Source organism: Malaclemys terrapin, chromosome 24 (genome assembly GCF_027887155.1).
Source record: "Malaclemys terrapin pileata isolate rMalTer1 chromosome 24, rMalTer1.hap1, whole genome shotgun sequence".
In the NCBI taxonomy this organism is placed as follows: domain Eukaryota; kingdom Metazoa; phylum Chordata; order Testudines; family Emydidae; genus Malaclemys; species Malaclemys terrapin.
Window position 1 is genome coordinate 4,409,527 of NC_071528.1, and position 19,735 is coordinate 4,429,261.

The 19,735-nt window shown below is 49.8% G+C and overlaps 1 protein-coding gene across 1 annotated transcript; it reads right to left on the bottom strand.

The window, feature by feature from the left end:
* Nucleotides 1-7,683: 7,683 nt before the first annotated feature.
* LOC128828549 (endogenous retrovirus group V member 2 Env polyprotein-like) lies at nucleotides 7,684-19,617 on the bottom strand. The gene is made up of 2 exons (XM_054013280.1): nucleotides 19,559-19,617; nucleotides 7,684-9,864 (listed from the first exon to the last, which is right to left on the bottom strand). Exon 2 carries the CDS (start codon nucleotides 9,518-9,520, stop codon nucleotides 8,057-8,059), a length of 1,464 nt encoding a protein of 487 aa, XP_053869255.1. The 5' UTR covers nucleotides 9,521-9,864; nucleotides 19,559-19,617; the 3' UTR covers nucleotides 7,684-8,056.
* Nucleotides 19,618-19,735: the final 118 nt, after the last annotated feature.

Below are 19,735 nucleotides of genomic sequence, written 5' to 3' on the forward strand. Positions count from 1 at the left end.
CTATCTGCCGCCCTGACCGGGAAAACCGAGAGGTCTGCTGCTTGCCAGGAGCTAGGATACACGATGTGACGGAGAGACTGCCGAGACTCATCAAGCCCTCGGATCGCTACCCCTTCCTGCTTCTCCACGTGGGCACCAATGATACTGCCAAGAATGACCTTGAGCGGATCACTGCAGACTACGTGGCTCTGGGAAGAAGGATAAAGGAGTTTGAGGCGCAAGTGGTGTTCTCGTCCATCCTCCCTGTGCAAGGAAAAGGCCGGGGTAGAGACCGTCGAATCGTGGAAGTCAACGAATGGCTACGCAGGTGGTGTCGGAGAGAAGGCTTTGGATTCTTCGACCATGGGATGGTCTTCCAAGAAGAAGGAGTGCTAGGCAGAGACGGGCTCCATCTAACGAAGAGAGGGAAGAGCATCTTCGCCAGCAGGCTGGCTAACCTAGTGAGGAGGGCTTTAAACTAGGTTCACCGGGGGAAGGAGACCAAAGCCCTGAGGTAAGTGGGGAAATGGGATCCTGGGAGGAAGCACAAGCAGGAGAGCGCAACAGGGGAGGACTCCTGTCTCATGCTGAGAAAGTGGGACGATGGTTGAGTTATCTTAAGTGCCTATACACAAATGCAAGAAGCCTGGGAAACAAGCAGGGAGAACTGGAAGTCCTGGCACAGTCAGGGAACTATGATGTGATTGGAATAACAGAGACTTGGTGGGATAACTCACATGACTGGTGCACTGTCATGGATGGATATAAACTGTTCAGGAAGGACAGGCAGGGCAGAAAAGGTGGGGGAGTTGCGTTGTATGTAAGAGAGGAGTATGACTGCTCAGAGCTCCGGTATGATACTGCAGAAAAACCTGAGAGTCTCTGGATAAAGTTGAGAAGTGTGAGCAACAAGGGTGATGTCGTGGTTGGAGTCTGCTATAGACCACCAGACCAGGGGGACGAGGTGGACGAGGCTTTCTTCTGGCAACTAGCAGAAGTTGCTAGATCACAGGCCCTGGTTCTCATGGGAGACTTTAATCACCCTGATATCTGCTGGGAGAGCAATACAGCGGTGCACAGGCAATCCAGGAAATTTTTGGAAAGTGTAGGGGACAATTTCCTGGTGCAAGTGCTGGAGGAACCAACTAGGGGCAAAGCTTTTCTTGACCTGCTGCTCACAAACAGGGAAGAACTAGTAGGGGAAGCAAAAGTGGATGGGAACCTGGGAGGCAGTGACCATGAGATGGTCGAGTTCAGGATCCTGACACAAGGAAGAAAGGAGAGCAGCAGAATACGGACCCTGGACTTCAGAAAAGCAGACTTTGACTCCCTCAGGGAACAGATGGGCAGGATCCCGTGGGAGAATAACATGAAGGGCAAAGGGGTCCAGGAGAGCTGGCTGTATTTTAAAGAATCCTTATTGAGGTTGCAGGAACAAACCATCCCGATGTGTAGAAAGAATAGTAAATATGGCAGGCGACCAGCTTGGCTAAACAGTGTAATCCTTGCTGATCTTAAATGCAAAAAAGAGGCTTATAAGGAGTGGAAGATTGGACAAATGACCAGGGAGGAGTATAAAAATATTGCTCAGGCGTGCAGGAGTGAAATCAGGAAGGCCAAATCACTCTTGGAGTTGCAGTTAGCAAGAGATGTTAAGAGTAACAAGAAGGGTTTCTTCAGGTATGTTAGCAACAAGAAGAAAATCAAGGAAAGTGTGGGCCCCTTACTGAATGAGGGAGGCAACCTAGTGACCGAGGATGTGGAAAAAGCTAATGTACTCAATGATTTTTTTGCCTCTGTCTTCACGCACAAGGTCAGCTCCCAGATTGCTGCACTGGGCAGTACAGCATGGGGAGAAGGTGGCCAACCCTCTGTGGAGAAAGAAGTGGTTCGGGACTATTTAGAAAAACTGGACGTGCACAAGTCCATGGGGCCGGATGCGCTGCATCCGAGGGTGCTAAAGGAGTTGGCGGGTGAGATTGCAGAGCCATTAGCCATTATTTTTGAAAACTCATGGCGATCGGGGGAGGTCCCAGATGACTGGAAAAAGGCTAATGTAGTGCCCATCTTTAAAAAAGGGAAGAAGGAGGATCCGGGGAACTACAGGCCAGTCAGCCTCACCTCAGTCCCTGGAAAAATCATGGAGCAGGTCCTCAAGGAATCAATTATGAAACATTTAGAGGAGAGGAAAGTGATCAGGAATAGTCAGCATGGATTCACGAAGGGGAAGTCGTGCCTGACTAACCTAATTGCCTTCTATGATGAGATAACTGGCTCTGTGGATGAGGGGAAAGCAGTGGATGTGTTATTTCTTGACTTTAGCAAAGCTTTTGATACTGTCTCCCACAGTATTCTTGCCACCAAGTTAAAGAAGTATGGGCTGGATGAATGGACTGTAAGGTGGATAGAAAGCTGGCTAGATCGTCGGGCTCAACGGGTAGTGATCAATGGCTCCATGTCTAGTTGGCAGCCGGTTTCAAGTGGAGTGCCCCAAGGGTCGGTCCTGGGGCCGGTTTTGTTTAATATCTTTATTAATGATCTGGAGGATGGTGTGGACTGCACTCTCAGCAAGTTTGCAGATGACACTAAACTAGGAGGCGTGGTAGATACACTAGAGGGTAGGGATCGGATACAGAGGGACCTAGACAAATTAGAGGATTGGGCAGAAAAAAACCTGATGAGGTTCAACAAGGACAAGTGCAGAGTCCTGCACTTAGGACGGAAGAATCCCATGCACTGCTACAGACTAGGGACCGAATGGCTAGGTAGCAGTTCTGCTGAAAAGGACCTAGGGGTCACAGTGGACGAGAAGCTGGATATGAGTCAACAGTGTGCTCTTGTTGCCAAGAAGGCTAACGGCATTTTGGGCTGTATAAGTAGGGGCATTGCCAGCAGATCGAGGAACGTGATCGTTCCCCTTTATTCGACAATGGTGAGGCCTCATCTGGAATACTGTGTCCAGTTTTGGTCCCCACACTACAAGAAGGATGTGGAAAAATTGGAAAGAGTCCAGCGGAGGGCAACAAAAATGATTAGGGGTCTGGAGCACATGACTTATGAGGAGAGGCTGAGAGAACTGGGATTGTTTAGTCTCCAGAAGAGAAGAATGAGGGGGGATTTGATAGCAGCCTTCAACTACCTGAAGGGGGGTTCCAAAGAGGATGGAGCTCGGCTGTTCTCAGTGGTGGCAGATGACAGAACAAGGAGCAATGGTCTCAAGCTGCAGTGGGGGAGGTCCAGGTTGGATATCAGGAAAAACTATTTCACTAGGAGGGTGGTGAAACACTGGAATGCGTTACCTAGGGAGGTGGTGGAGTCTCCTTCCTTGGAGGTTTTTAAGGCCCGGCTTGACAAAGCCCTGGCTGGGATGATTTAGCTAGGAATTGGTCCTGCTTTGAGCAGGGGGTTGGACTAGATGACCTCTTGAGGTCCCTTCCAACTCTGATATTCTATTCTATGATAGGTGTGGTCTTGGGAATCAGGTTTCCATTGCTTTGAGAATAATGCTGAACTAACACTGTCACTCACGTGCTGTTTCCTTAAAGCACTGATCCTTCCAAATTACAGACCAACCACCAATGGGCTTTTCCTCTCCCTCCTCAACCCACAGACCAGATCCCTTCCGAGCTGGAGAAATCTCATTTAGCCCCTTACTAATATCAGCTGGGTTATTTTTAAACAAGCAGAAGATTGCCTAGCCAGTGCAAATCTCCTTCCTGGAGATACAGATAAAACTGAACAGTGGCAGAAGCAGTTCAACACTGCAGCACCTGGCTCTCCCAGTGAGGAATCTTTTGACAGTCCCTGGGTAACAGGTAACTTCCACATGCCTTCCCAAATTAAACAAACACAGCTGAACACTGATCTAATACATTATGCATATCATGGTGACTGATACTTAGACGGCACTCTCCATCAGAGGGTCTCACAGCTCTTTATAAAGGTGAGTATGTATTATAATTCCCGTTTGACACATGGAGAAACTGATGAACATATAGGTTAAGTGACCTGGCTATGGTCAAAGAGCAAGTCAGTGGCAGAGTCAGGTCTCCTGATTCCCTGCATTTCCCAGACCATGTCTCCCGATTCCCAGTGCAGGAATCATTAAATTCCCTCCCTCCCTTAATCAAATCTGTATAATCAAAGAATAACTGAAGGCACAAGATCACAGAGGAGCTTTTCCGACCCAGGTGCCATATTGACATGCCAGGTAATATTTACTTAAAAAAAGCTGGGGTGTTCCTATTGTGGAATCTATCCAGGGCCTGGATTCTGCAAACACTTACATGCTTAACTTTACTACCACAAGTATTCCCATTGACATCTGTGGAACTACTAACAGCAGTGAAATCAAGCATGTGTGTAAGTCAGTGTTTCTCAAACTATTGTATTGGTGACCCCTTTCACATAGCAAGCCTCTGAGTGCGACCCCCCCTTATAAATTAAAAGCACTTGTTTATATATTTAACACCATTATAAATGCTGGAGGCAAAGCGGGGTTTGAGGTGGAGGCTGACAGCTCACAACCCCCCATGAAATAATCTTGCAACCCCGGAGGGGTCCTGACCCCCAGTTTGAGAACCCCTGGTGTAAGTGTTTGTAGGATGGGGGGCCTTGCTCTCTATAGAATAAGGCTGCACTACACCTTACTCTTCCCGGCCCCCAATTGTACATAAGGATTTACAGTACACCCATCAAGGAATACAGGAGCTAATTAGGAAGTACTTAAAAGTTTTATGCTGCTTAGAAACTGACCAAGTGTGATGCGGTGCTCACTCCACACTAGCCAAGCAAAAACAATGAGGAGTCCTTGTGGCACCTTAGAGACTAACACATTTGGGCATAAGCTTTCGTGGACTAGAACCCACTTCATCAGATCCAAGCAGGGGTTAATGAGACTGAGGAAGGGGCCAATTAACTGGATAGGCCACAGCTGAGGGGAATTAGGTAACTCTGGATTGATGATGGAGCCCAGCTGAGAAGGAACAGGCAGGGTTAGTACAAAGTCAGGAAGCTGGCAGCAGAGGGAGCCTATAGCTGCTCTCTGGAGATTTGGTTGAATGAGTGAGGACAACATTGGCCGTTCAGGTGGCGTGTGTAGGTGTGAGGCCACGCCTACACTAAAGAGAAAAGGGGTATTTTTAATGTTTATATCCTGGTAAAGAAAAGGCAGTTGTAGTTTTAACATGGCCTAGCTGGGCAAGATAAATCTATACCAGCGGTTACATTCACAGCATACACACAGAGCTAGAAACAAACCAGACATGCTCTTGCTGGAAGGTTGCAACGTAACACAACTTTATTTCCTAGAATCCAGAAATCTAATACACACCAAGCAAATACAGAGCTAGTCAAAGCAGGCGGCTCCCTAAGGGAGAGAAGCCCAACTCACCCCACCTTGCCCCAGACTGGCTTTTTTGCAGACTCACAGCTGAGGAGCAGAATTGCACATGTCCCTCTGAGCCCTCTCATCTGCAAGCAGGAGCAGGAAACCCCTTAGACAACTTATTTTAACAAGTTTTCAATACACCACACCACACCAGCTAACACATTAAAACCACAACGGCCTTCCTAGTCTTCTCTAGGCTGTTACCATTGGTTAACACATGTTAAAAACGCACCTTTCCCCCCCTCTCATAATGAAGACAAGGCGGAGAGAAAATAAAATCCGAGGCCGGGGCAGATCTCTACACTAGATGGTGCCATTGTAAGGGGAAAAGAGAGGACCTGCCAGCAGCCAGCCATGAGTTATTGTGAAGTCCTGGGCTCATGAAAACAGGACATAATGGGTTGGGGAGGCCAGCGCTTTCTCAGCCCAGTATCCTGATAGGACAATATTGGAGGCACAACAAAGAGAAATGGGTTACTACTAGGCAGAAGGGGGTCGTTGCTTTGAAGAGCTTCTTTTAGATGAAGCATCTTCCACAGCTGATAGGATGTTGCATTTGTAATGAGCTGCTTTGGGATCGTCCTTCCTGCTAACAAGCAGAGTGCCCATCAATTAGATCGGCCAACTCAGCCTGGCACTGGCATCCTCGTGACTTCCTCACCCCTGGAGGGTACGTCATGTTGCCACCACAGAAAACAAGCACTGGCAGCAGCATAGCTGGCTGGCAGCCTCCCAGCAATGGCAAATATTGTAAAGAGAGAAAAGGAAGGGAACACAGAGGGAAAGAGACACACTCTCAAGGGGCCAACAGCCTTGGTGTAAGGGGGGACAGTTCTACTGACTTCAGTGGAGCTGAGTGCACTTACAGCTGGGCTGAACTGGACCCAATATTAGGGAGCTGTGGAGAGGTGGAAAAGGCTGTTGGAACAGAAGGACCCACGGCTGATTCACTTAAAGGGACCAGAATCTATTTCCAATCTAGTCCACTGCAAACAGCAGTTGCAGGTTCTGACGGCTCCTTCTCCTGCCCCCTTTACAATCACATCTGCCTGTTTTAGAAACATTTCTCTTCCCCCAATTGCTGTATGGAAAAGCTCCCAATAATGAGAGGAAGTGACTCATTTGGGGGAGTCAGCGACACTGATGAGACACAAAGTACCGTCAAATGTACAAAGCAGGAGTGTGGAACTGAGTCGAGCCAGACATACCCCGTGTGGCCCTGCCATGTCCCCCACTAGAGGCAGCGCTCCTGCACTGGGAGCAGAAGAGATTCCATGTGTAGATAAATCTCTAATAATTTTCATATGACTTTACATTGTGCCTCTTCATATAACCTTGGGGTGGGTCTACCCACGTGTGATCTCTGTTTTCATGGGACTTTGTATCAAAGCCTCATTTAGAAACTTTGCATTGCCCTTGGTATAATATTATAGCCCCTAAGGATAGAATAAGATAGAAGAAAAATTTATTTTTGCTAGCAGTAGAACAAGAGCTCTCCCCCCCCACTCTTAATCAATTGCCCTGTTGAATGAATGAGGTGTGGATGAGCAAGGCATGGAAGGCAGCACCTCCAGACAGTTGGAGAGGGGCTGGGAGCCAGACCCAAGGACAATAAAACGTGTCAAGTGGGCTCATTAAAGACAAGCAGACATACCGACGGCCTCGGGGGTTAGAAGCAAGCACCTTCTTTTGGAAACACCCTCTTTGCTGCATTGGGACAACACTCAAAAGAAAGCAGCACAAAGGACCAATGGACACAGACACAGAGTTTGAATCTGGTATAGATTTGCATAAGAGGGAAGCTGCTATAAAAGTGAGGTGTCTTGCAGAGGACCCCGGGTCTCGTCTTGTCAACATGGGAGCATCGATCCGGGTCAGCAGAAGCCCGGCTCCACCCCCTCCCCCATCTAACTCACCTGGCCAGTAAAGTTAAGGGGAGCAACTAATTGGTAACAACAAGATGGAGTGTGTTTGTGTGTGTGAGTGTAAGTGTAATATATTATATGCATATGATACAGTGTTAATGGATACATGTATTACTAATAAATGTGGCGTTTTGCCTTATTCCCCCTGAAAAGATCCTGTGCAGTACTTTAAGTACAACACATGTAGTGTCCAGCCACGTCCCAGCACTTACGTGGTGCCTTTGCAAGGTCAGCGCATCCCCTATGCAGGGGAGAACACCACTATGTGCTGCCCTGCACCTGTGTGTGTGACACTGTTAGGTAAAAAGCAAGTCCTGACTCACCTCTCCAGCACCCGAGTTCATGCGGAGTTGGTATGGGGCTCACAATCTGTCAGAGACCAGACACCAATTCGTTGATCAACGGGCTCACACTATCCTTAGCTTGAAAGGCTTCAGAGTAAGTGTGGCAAGTTTATTAGGGGTGAGCATCAATATTTATACACAGAAGTAAACAAAGTGATTAACAGATCATAATGGTCATGCATAATCAATCAAGATTCTACAGGATAAAACAGGTTAAAATGTAAATTAAGTAGAGAAAAGGGGAGATGGCTACTTAAGGGGAGGGGGGTGTCATGAGTAGTTCGCAGGTCAGAGCTTTGATTAAAAGTTCAGACAGAGACATCAAGTCTGGGTTAAGTTTAAGCTCATCAAAAGTTCAGACTCAACATTCCTCCATTTGTAGCTTTGGGATAACTATTTACCAAAAGCTACACCCCATTTTAAGGAGCCAAGGGCCGCTTGGCAATTTCAGCCTGGGCCAACTCGAAGAGAGTAAGGCTCTTGGCTGAAGTAGGAAAAGAATAAACTGACCCACATGAGTCTATGAGGGAGGGGACACACTGAATACAGCAACACAGTATTATAAGGATTACTATGGCCCCAACAATACCCACCAAGAGTTTTTTAACCCACCCAAATCCAGGCAGCCAATTCCATAAGGCTCCCCACCAATCATAAGGTGGCTGGCCAGAGGAGTAGTTCTTAGCCATTTCCCGTAGATGTTTGGTACGTTGAAAAGTGTCAGAGTAGGTGTCATTTACAAAAACACAGCATTCTTCATTTATGAGGGCGCAAGTTCCTCCCTGGGCTGCTAACATTATGTCTAAAGCCATTCGGTTTTGCAAAGCTAACTGGCGCAGCTGGGACATTTCCCCGGCCTGATTCTCAAATAGGGTCGCGGTTTCATTGGTTAAAGATTCTAGTAGTCCCTGTAGACGGATGACACCACCCCTCAAGCTAACGAGACCAGCCCACCGCTGCCACGACAAACCATCACGGATATTAATATCTCTGAAGGTTTCACGGATGTTACGAACGTGGGGAAAATGAGGGGGAGTGAGGGAGATGCGAGAAGGCGGTGTTAGCCACGCTAAATAACATGACCCTGCCCAATCAGGGGAGAGAAAGTAATAAGCTTTGGGCCCGCACACCCAGTATGTTCCATACAATGCGTTTCGGGTATTCCATTTCTCAAAGTAGGAGGTAACCCACCACCCGTTGGACCACTGTTCCCCTGGTAACGCAGAGGGGTCGTTATGCGAACTGCAGAGGCACAATTTGGTAGTGGTGTTTTCAAAGGGCAGTGTAGTACTGCTTGAGCAGTTGTAGAAGGCAATCGTATGTCCCTTAGCAATTAGTTGGACACCCTCGTGATCTGAGCAGGGCTTCTTAAAAGCTGACTCTGAAGGCTTGCCCACCCATGAAAAAGTTGGATCGGGGTGAGGGATCCACATATGGAATAAGTGGGATGCGCAAGGCTTGAAGCCAAGATTTTTACTAAAGGCGGTGCCATTAAAATACATGTTGCATTTACTTGTTCCCACAAAAGTTGACCCCTTTTCTTTAACAAAACACAGTGATCCTGTCTGATTGGTTACCCTGAGATATCTGTTAATTGGCACTCCTGTTTTGTTCCATGTAAGATTGTGTTGGACTGGATCTTTTACTCTAGCCGGTGGCATCCAAGTCATATTAGCAGTGGTCAGGGGAATGGGTGTGAAGGGAAGTCCCTGTTCTGCATTTACTGGAAATTGAGTACATACCCAGCAATTACTTCTATTTCCTAAAATATGAGTTTTAACCTCGTGGGAATATCTAATAAAAGCATTATCTTCATAAGCAGAAAATAAACTAAAAAGGCATAATAAAAAACATACAGTTGTCAGAATAAAAGGTCCTCTCATTTTTGCCGAGTCAATTTAAGTCTGATGTCTGAAAGAGGTAAGCTGGTCCACTGGTCGGAGGCAGTGTCCTCAGTGGTGGCAAGAGCTGCTGGTCCGTCACTGTGGTCCACTACGGCTGGCTTGACGTGGGAGTGGTGGATCCAGGATTTGCGTCCTTCCAGGAACACTGCAGTCTGGGTTGTTAAAAGAACCTGGTGGGGTCCAGTAAACCTCGGCTGGAGGGTGTCGCCACAAACGAACTTTTTGGCCCAGACGAAGTCCCCTGGTTGGAACGGGTGGATCTGTTCTTCCAGCGGCACGGTCTGGGAAAACTGCGAGGCTTTCCAAAGGGTACGGAGGCGCGCCTGTAGGGAGAGAAACTGGCACACGGTCATATGATCCCCTCCCAATAGTGAAACGTCAGCACGTGGTAGCGCCCCGCCTTTGAAAGGGGGGTGTCCCTAGAGCAGTTCAAAGGGGGATAATCCCAATACACGGGTTGGGCGAGTACGAAGGTGAAACAGGACCAAGGGAAGTACCTGAGGCCACTTTAACCCTGTTTCTTGACAGTATTTAGCCAATGTAAACTTAAGCTCCCTATTCATATGCTCAACTTTCCCGCTAGACTGGGGGTGGTAGGGTGTATGAAAGGAGTGTGAAATGCCCAGTCCTTGTTCTAAACGGCCAAGGACATGACCAGTAAAGTGAGGTCCGCGATCTGAGTCAAGCACGAGAGGGATGCCAAAACGGGGTACAATGTCTCTAAGGAGAATCTTCGCCACTGTGTCAGCAGTACAATTAGCAGTAGGAAAAGCTTCGACCCAGGAAGTCAGAGGGCAAACCAAAACAAGGAGGTGCTTTTTTCCCAAAAGCCTTTGGCATATCTGCAAAGTCAATTTGAAGATGTTGAAATGGAGCAGCAGGCGGAGGTCTTCCACCCTTAATTTTGTTAAGAGGTGGAGCAGGTCCATTACGCTGACATGTGCTGCATGCTTTCACTATTGACAGGCAGTAGGGTTGAATGCCTGGAGCATACCAAAAGCGAGCAATGGTGTCCACAAGGGCATGCGTGCCGTAGTGACCCCCCTTATGATGGTGCCAGCGAACTGCCACGGGGTATGTGGAGCGAGGGAGGCAGGCTCGGCCATCCGGTATAAGCCAGGTCCCTTTGACCAGAGTGGCTCCGAGGCTCTCCCACGACTGTAGTTCAGCAGCGGGTACTGGTACGGGGTGCGGTGGAGTAAAGGAGGAGACTGCAATAGCCAACGTGGGCATGGCTAAGGGTAAGATGGCAGCCGTCTTGGCGGAGGCGTCAGCCAGGGCATTCCCACGGGTGACAGGGCTATCATCTTTAGTATGGGCCCGGCAGTGAACTACAGCCAGGACCGAGGGTTCTTGGAGGGCGTCCAAAAGCTTGTGGATGAGGGGGAGGTGCTGAATGGGTTTACCGGCAGCTGTCTGGAAACCTCGAAACTTCCAGAGGTGGATGTGACAATGCACAACTCCAAAAGCATACTTGCTATCAGTAAAAATGGTAACGGTCTTACCAGAGGCCAACTGGCAAGCTTGGGCCAGGGCATAGAGTTCGGCGGCTTGGGCTCCCCAGTTGCCTGGCAGTGAGGCGGCCTCTTGAATGTCCTATTCAGAGGTGACTGCATAACCGGTGAAACGCTTGCCATCAACATAGAAGGAGCTTCCGTCCGAGAAGAGGATGCAATCAGGGTTGCCAAGTGGCACGTCAAACAGGTTGTCCCTTATCTGTAAGATGCTATAAACTACTTCCACACAGTCGTGCTGATCCTGGAGGACTGGCAGGTCAGGAAGCAAGGTAGCTGGATTAAGGGGCCCACACCTTTCAAAAATTAGGTTAGTGTCTTCTAAGAGTTCGGCCTCTAGCTGTTGCTGACGATGGGCCGAAAAGACTTGGGTTGTGCCCCTACGCAGAAGGGCTGACAAGGCATGAGAGGTCCAAACCGTGGTAAAATGACCCAGGGTCAGGCTCTTTGCCTTTGTGATCAGCAGGGCAGCTGCTGCCAGAGTCCGGGTGCAGGATGGGGTTCCCTGAGCGACAGGGTCGATCTGCTGAGAGTAAAAAGCAAGCGGGAAATGGTGGGGCCCACTCAGCTGGGTAAGGACGCCACTAGCAATTCCGCCCCTCTCGTGGACAAAAAGGTGAAAGGGTTTGCTGTAATTGGGGGGGCGGAGAGACATGGAGGAGGCCACACTGTCCTTGAGTAACTGAAAGGCTTGGATTGTGTCCGGGGACCACTGCAAAGGGTCAGGAGCAAGGTTAGCAGTGAGTTGGTGGAGCGGTTTGCTTAACTCCCCGCAGGACGGCAACCAGGGGCGACAGAAGCCAATTAATCCTAAGAAACCTCGAAGTTGTTTCTTGGTGTTTGGCAGAGGGCAGTTTTGGATAGTCTTTATGCGGACTGGGTCCATTTGTCTCCCCTCTGGGGTTAACAGGAAGCCCAGATATCGGACCTTCTGTGAGACCCACTGAATCTTGTTAGGGTCTACCTTGTGGCCTCTGGTGTGTAGGTATAATAAAAGTGCCTTACCATCGATGCGGAGGGCAGCTTCTTCGCGGTTACCTAATAGGATGTCATCTACGTATAGGACTAACGTGGATCCCTGCGGACTGGTGAAGTCTTCCAAGTCGTGGCGGAGGCATTGGCTGAAAATCGTGGGGCTGTCTCTGTAGCCTTGAGGAAGTCGTTGCCAGACATAACTTTGTCCCTCCCAGGTGAAACCAAAGAGATACTGAGAGTCTGGGTGCACAGGAATGCTGAAAAAGGCTGATTTTAAGTCAATAACAGTGAACCACTCAGCATCCCAGGGGATTTGGCTGATGATAGTAGCTGGATCAGGAACTACTGCATGAAGAGGGACCACATACTGATTAACAACCCGTAGATCCTGTACAAAGCGCCAACGAATAGGGTCTCCGTCCTTTTTAGGAGGCTTTTTGACAGGCAGTATAGGGGTGTTACAGGGAGTGCGCTGAGGGCGGACTAGCTTTTGTGCAATGAATCCCTCGATAATGGGGCGGATGCCCTCCCGGGCTTCCAGCGACAGGGGGTATTGAGGGACTGACGGGGGGGGGGTTTAAGGAGGGCTTCACTTGAATCCTTACTGGCTCTGCTGAAAGGAGCAGGCCAACATCAGTGTCAGAAATTCCCCAGAGGGTTAAAGGCAAGTCAGTGAGATCAGGGGAGAGAGGGGGGGGGGGGTTCCCAATTACCCTGAGTTGGGGCCGAATTTCCTAACACTGTCATCAATAATCCTACCCCTTCAGGAGTGCAGGTTAAAGTAGCCTCAAGCTTACAGAGTAAATCCCGGCCCATCAAAGGGATCGGACAAGCTGGGGAAAAAAGAAAACAGTGAGAAAAACATTTATCAGCATAAATAACATTTAGAGGCAAAGTGAGTCCCAGAGACTGTGGGTTGCCCTCCACCCAGTTGCAGTTTTAACCTCAGAGGATAGCCAGGGAGAGGGGGCATGATTTAAAAGAGAGAAAGTAGCTCCAGTATCAACGAGGAAGGAGACAGGCAGTCCCTGGACTGAAAGGGTTAGACGAGGCTCTTTGCTGGGAGGGGAGAAAGTGAGGAAGGAGCCAGCTAAAGACATTAAGGAAATAAGACCATCACATTGTTTGCCTTCGCCCCCGGGGTACCGTCATTGAGGAGGCTGAGTTTGCTGCAGCTGCTGCTGTTGCCCGTAGTTGATCCAGGCCTGGGGAACAGGCTGAGCTGGTGGTGCAGGGGTGTATTCGTCCCTGGTGTAAGTATCTGCGGATGCAACCGGACCCTCTGGGCGTCCCCAGGGGCATTCACGTTTAAAGTGACCGGGCTGTCCGCACTGAAAACAATTTCCTGGTGGCTGGGGTTGCCAGGACCCTCTTCCCCGAGCACCCTGAAATCCCCTGCCACGGCCACGGCCTCTGCCTCGAACACCGCCACGAAAAGCTAAAGCCATCAACTTATATTCTTCCTTTTTCTCTTTCTTTTTACTACATTCCCTTTCTTTCTCCCATGCAAAATCAGCTACGTCCAACACTGAAGTGACTGACTCACCTCCCCAACCAGAGCGAAACTTTAAGAAATAATCCCTTACAGGGGGCACTGACTGATTCACAAAAAACGAAATAAGAGTAGGGTGGTCTGCTTCTCTCTCAGGATCCATCTGAGTGAACATTCGGGCCCCCTCCAATAGCCTCGACCAGAACTTTCTGGGTGGCTCATCAGATTCCTGCCGAATCTGCATGAACTTAGCCTGATTAGGTGAGCAGCGAGCCATTTCTTTGAGTCTCTCTAACAATCGCTCTCGATCTGTTCGCAGCTGAGTCAGCCTTGGCTGACTCCAGCCTAGGGGATTCCAGCCAGCGGCTTGATCCCGCCTATCCATCCAAGTAGTATTAACCGCATCGCTATCCCCCCACGTCCTTTCTGCCATCCACAATCTACTACGTTCCTCTCCGGTCAAAACTCTACTTAACAACTGATCTACATCCGTATAAGTAGGATTATGACTTGAAAACAATCTTTCTAAAAGTTCTGTGATCTTTCGGGGATTTTCCCCAAAGGACCCTGACAACCGTCCCCACTCTTTCAAGTCCCATTCTAGCCATCCTTTATATTCCACAATATTAGTATGTTGTAACTGGCCATTATTGCCCACAAAAGGTTGGTCGTGCACCTGTAAAGGCATTTCTCTACTTACACCTTTATCACTCACAAAAGGTTTGGCGGAGGCAGCCTCTGGGCTATCCTCAGGGGAGGGGTATGCAACCTGCTGCATCTGCTTGATCTTTTGCCTAGTAATTACTCCTCCCGAGGTGTGCCCTTCCATTTCCCCCTTATCCCTCTGCAGAGATTCTGATCTGGAGTCCTGCAGATTCCCCTCTGTGCCCTGGAGAGAGTCCCCCTGCGGAGGAATAGGGGCAGGTGCAGTGGGGACCAACTGACGAGTCAAAACACGCCGTGGTTTACACCCTTCATCGAAATAACATGGAGGGGGTTCACTCTCGGGAGAATACCTGACTGCCATAATTTTTAAAGATTTCCACAGCTCTGCTGCTGTGTCCCAACAAAACCAGTAACATAACTGTCCCGGGTGGTCTTTTTCGATCTGGCTCCTTACTCCTCTTAAGGCAGCCTGTTCGAAAGAGCCATACGAAGGCCACCTCATCTCCGGGTCGGCCAATACCGCGGTATACCCAGTCCAATTCCTTACACACAGTGTGTACAACTTCCTCCTAGACATTCCTGTCTGTACTGGGAGTTTCCCTTCGTTCCATAACTTATTTACAATCCCCAACGGACTCTCAAGAGGCACGCTAGTCCCTTGACCCATGGTGTCTGACAGGAGCCCTCCAACTGGCGTTTATCCTGCTGTCCAGTACACGACCCCTCAATATTGAATTGGCTGGGAGAAATCTCCCGTGGCGCCTGCCAATTCGTATATGAGTGGTCTGACCACTGGACAGCGGCACCGCACCAGAAGGAAATCCCGGACAAGCCCCCAAATTGTTAGGTAAAAAGCAAGTCCTTACTCACCTCTCCAGCACCCGAGTTCGTGCGGAGTTGGTATGGGGCTCACAATCTGTCAGAGACCAGACACCAATTCGTTGATCAATGGGCTCACACTATCCTTAGCTTGAAAGGCTTCAGAGTAAGTGTGGCAAGTTTATTAGGGGTGAGCATCAATATTTATACACAGAAGTAAACAAAGTGATTAACAGATCATAATGGTCATGCATAATCAATCAAGATTCTACAGGATAAAACAGGTTAAAATGTAAATTAAGTAGAGAAAAGGGGAGATGGCTACTTAAGGGGAGGGGGGTGTCATGAGTAGTTCGCAGGTCAGAGCTTTGATTAAAAGTTCAGACAGAGACATCAAGTCTGGGTTAAGTTTAAGCTCATCAAAAGTTCCTGCACCTGTGTGTGTGACACCATCTTCCTGCTGCCCTGTGCCATCCTGCCACACTCTGTGAAATGGGGGTGGGACACTCAGCCCACGGTGACAGTTCTGTTGCTCTGAAGCTAGGCCATGTCAGAGTGGTGCTTGGGGAGGAAGTGGACACACCGCTTTGCAGAAGCAGAGCCCCCCTCATGGGGCTTACCGGGGAGGGCAGGGGCTCACACTGCCCTTCTTCCTTTTGAGTCAAAACCACCAGAACAACGTCATATAAAGCTATAGCTCTACCTACCCCATCTTCTTCTACTATACACCTCCATGAAACCAACCAGTCACCAAGGGCATAACCAGACAACCTGAACCCTGCCCTCTGCGACATACCCTGAAATCAGGGCGCACCCATCTCCTGGATAACAATGCCACACGGCCATATTGGAGGCTCCAGTTCGATGGGTTGGTCCAGGGATCAAGCAGGACTGGCTCTGGTGCATGAGACGTATTCTCCTTGAGAGAAGAAGGGGGTGATGTATTTCATAACGTGCAACAGCAACTGCTTTATCATCCAAGGTGAGACTCATACATTGTATTTGGTTGAATAAATGATTGGTAACAACACAGGACTCCTAGATCCTCCTGTGTGTCGGGGCAAAAGAGAAGAACAGGAGTACTTGTGGCACCTTAGAGACTAACAAATTTATTAGAGCATAAGCTTTTGTGGACTACAGCCCACTTCTTCGGATGCATATAGAATGGAACATATATTGAGGGCAAAAGAGGAGAACTTTACCACTAGGTGGTGCTGTTACACGAGAGAAAAAGAAGATGCGCCAACAACAACTGGTATAATTGACAGTAAAGCCTGGGCCTATGTGTGTTAAGAATAAGAGGGAGAGCGGGGAACAGGATTGTTTTGGCTCAGTTCCCTAGGAGGGCAGGGTGTAGCCCGAAGGCCACTTTGGGTTTGTCTAGAATCTAGACTAGGATTTAAAGATGCGTTGTTAAAACGTGCTATCTACCCTGTTCTAGCTAGCACATTAGAAGTGTGGTATAGGCAAGGTGGTGTACATTTTAACACAGTGGTTCTCAACCAGGGGTATGTGTAACCATGGGAATACGCAGAGGTCTTCCGGGGGTAGTCAAGTCATCTAAATATTTGCTTAGTTTTACAACAGGCTACCTGAAAAGCACTAGTGAAGTCAGTACAAACTAAAATTTCACACAGACACTGAGATGTTTATAGTGCTCTATATATTATTCAACGGTTCTCAAACTGCAGATCAGTTCATTTTACTGGAGTCACTAAGGCCAGCCTTAGACTTGCCGGAGCCCAGGGCAGAAAGCCACACGGGGCTGAAGCCAAAGCCCGAGTTTTTAAGAGAGGTAAAACCTGGGGTATGCAAGACAAATCAGACTCCTGAAAGGAGTACAGTGGCCTGGAAAGGTTGAGAACCACTGTTTTAACACGATAAACTGGTCGAATGAGTGGGAGCTTAGACTTTCGAGCGGTGTAACATGTTCATGTCTTTGCTGCCTTGTCTACACTAGGCTTTTCAGAGTGGGTTTGTTAGAATGTGGTCTGACATCCCACCTTTAAATCCAAAGTCTGTCTCGGGGATAATTTCTTTGAAGAGCTCCTTTTCGACAATAAAGCTTTCCTAAGGGATTGTTAGTGGCTCTTTAGAAACCAAACATCCTAACATCACCAATTAGATTGACCAAGCCAGCCTGACACTGGCATTCTCATGACTTCCTCGCCCCGGTTCAGCCCTGATGTGACGGGACAAACTTCTATTGACTGGAATGCAGTTGAATTCACTTATACCAGGGCTGAATTTTAAAGAGTGTAGAGAAAAGGACTTTGGAACCTAAGTGTGTTGGTCACAGAGCTGCTGATTCAAACTGGAAGGGGGAGCATCAATTTCAAATCTAGTCAGTTTCATAGAATCATAGACTATCAGGGTTGGAAGGGACCTCAGGAGGTCATCTAGTCCAACCCCCTGCTCAAAGCAGGACCAATCCCCAACTAAATCATCCCAGCCAGGGCTTTGTCAAGCCTGACCTTAAAAACCTCCAATGAAGGAGATTCCACCACCACCCTAGGTAACGCATTCCAGTGCTTCACCACCCTCCTAGGGAAATAGTGTTTCCTAATATCCAACCTAGACCTCCCCCACTGCAACTTGAGACCATTGCTCCTTGTTCTGTCAGATTTCAACTATGCTGTAAAATACTTGCAGGTCCCACACCTGCTCCTGACTGCCCCTCTTCCCATCCATTTCACAGTCCCATTTCCCTATTTGTGCACACGCAAAGCGAGGTCTAATACTCCACTTGACGGCACTGCTGTGTCTGTGTGTTGGTAATACGATAACTTGACTACGTTGTTGTGTGTGTTGGTAATGTGATCATTTTTGAATGCTGCATCCGATTAATGCTAAAATGTCAAGGAATGGTATCAATGGTCAGAAACCTGTTTATGGTGGTGAAAAGTGGGGGGAGGGGAGGAGTGGGAAATGGGGCACACACAGAGCCCCTGCCATCTGGTTAGCAGAGTGTCTGCTTCTAACACCTTGTCTGTAGATCAAAGAACCAGCTAAGGGCAGAAATTAATACCTTTCAGCATAACAACATCCCTCAATTCCGCTCCGGCTTGGTTTAAAATGTTGGCACCTTGACAGCCTTCTCTCCCAGACAGAACACAAATAAGGAGAATGGTGCGGGGCATGGGACAATGGAGCAAAGATGGGAATGGAGGCACAGAGAATCCCTGGAAGGGGGAGGTAGAAAGAGGGGACACCGGTATAGAGAGAAGGGGGAATAGGAAGGGGCACAGAGAGCTGCTGGAATGAGGGAGAGGGTGGGAGTGTTGCAAGGAGTCCTTGAAATAGAGGGGACTGGGAGGGTGGCACGCAGGGTGCTCGAGGGAGAAATGGAGGGATGCCGAGAACCCCTGGGGTGTGCAATGGACATGGCATGCACAGACACCACAGCGTGACCCCCCTAGTTAAAAAGATTTTCCTCTTCTCTGCTGCTGAATTAACACCCCACACAAACAACAGCGGAAACCGACTGACTCTACCAGGGAGAAGAGGGGGTGACAGAGGCGCTGCTGATACACATTTCTTAGTCATTATCACATATATAACAGTAATATCAAGGGAGACCGCAGGGTCAGGGCTCATTGTGTTAGGCAACGTGCAGTCCAATGTGCGAAGCATCCAGGTGCTGCAGGTTCAAGCCGTGTCCCATTCTACCACATCCTGGCACAAGGGCAGTGGTGCCATCGGGGGCCATGCCATGTTCCATCCCGCCGCGTCCCAGGACGGGGCCACGGTGCCATCGGGGCCATGCCATGTTCCATCCCGCTGCGTCCCAGGACGAGGCCATGGGGCCATCAGGGCCATGCCATGTTCCATCCCACCGGGTCCCAGGACGGGGCCATGGTGCCATCAGGGCAATGCCATGTTCCATCCCGCTGCATCCCAGGACGAGGCCATGGGGCCATCAGGGCCATGCCATGTTCCATCCCACCGGGTCCCAGGACGGGGCCATGGTGCCATCAGGGCAATGCCATGTTCCATCCCGCTGCATCCCAGGACGAGGCCATGGGGCCATCAGGGCCATGCCATGTTCCATCCCACCGGGTCCCAGGACGGGGCCATGGTGCCATCAGGGCAATGCCACGTTCCGTCCGGTGACATCCCAACACGGGGACATGGTGCCATCGAGGGCTGTGCCACGTTCTGTCCCGCCACGTCCCAGCACAGGGCCATGGTGCCATCGAGGGCAATGCCACGTTCCGCCCCGCCACGTCCCAACACGGGGACATGGACTCATCGGGGGCTATGCCATGTTCTGTCCTGCCAAGTCTCAGCACGGGGCCATGGAGCCATTGGGGGCCATGCCACGTTCCGTCCCATGACATCCCAACCCGGGGCCATGGAGCCGCGGTGCCGCCTGCGGCCGGGGCAGGGAGTGTGTGACGACCCCTCCCCCCATGGCACTGCAGAGGGCGAGGCTCAGTGAAGCCGGCACGGCGGCTCCGCCAATGAGAGCCTTCAGCGGCAGGCTCGGCCGTGTTGCCATGGTGACCCGGCAGGCCCCGCCCCCAGTCGTGCAGGGCTAGAGCCGCTCACCCCGCTCTGAGGACAGCCTGGGCGGGGCCGTTGGCCGCGCCCCAGCCATAGAGAGGCGGTTCCTGTGTGACTCCTCCTTCCTCCGCTCGGTGGGGTTCCAACTCCCCATGCGCTGCTTCCGGTTGCGGCGGCCGTCTAGCCCCGCGAGCATCGCTCTATAGTCTCTGACCTCCGCGC

Coding starts and splice junctions, on each gene's coding strand:
- LOC128828549 (XM_054013280.1), bottom strand. CDS start 9,520: ATGAGAGGACCTTTTATTCTGACAACTGTATGTTTTTTATTATGCCTT.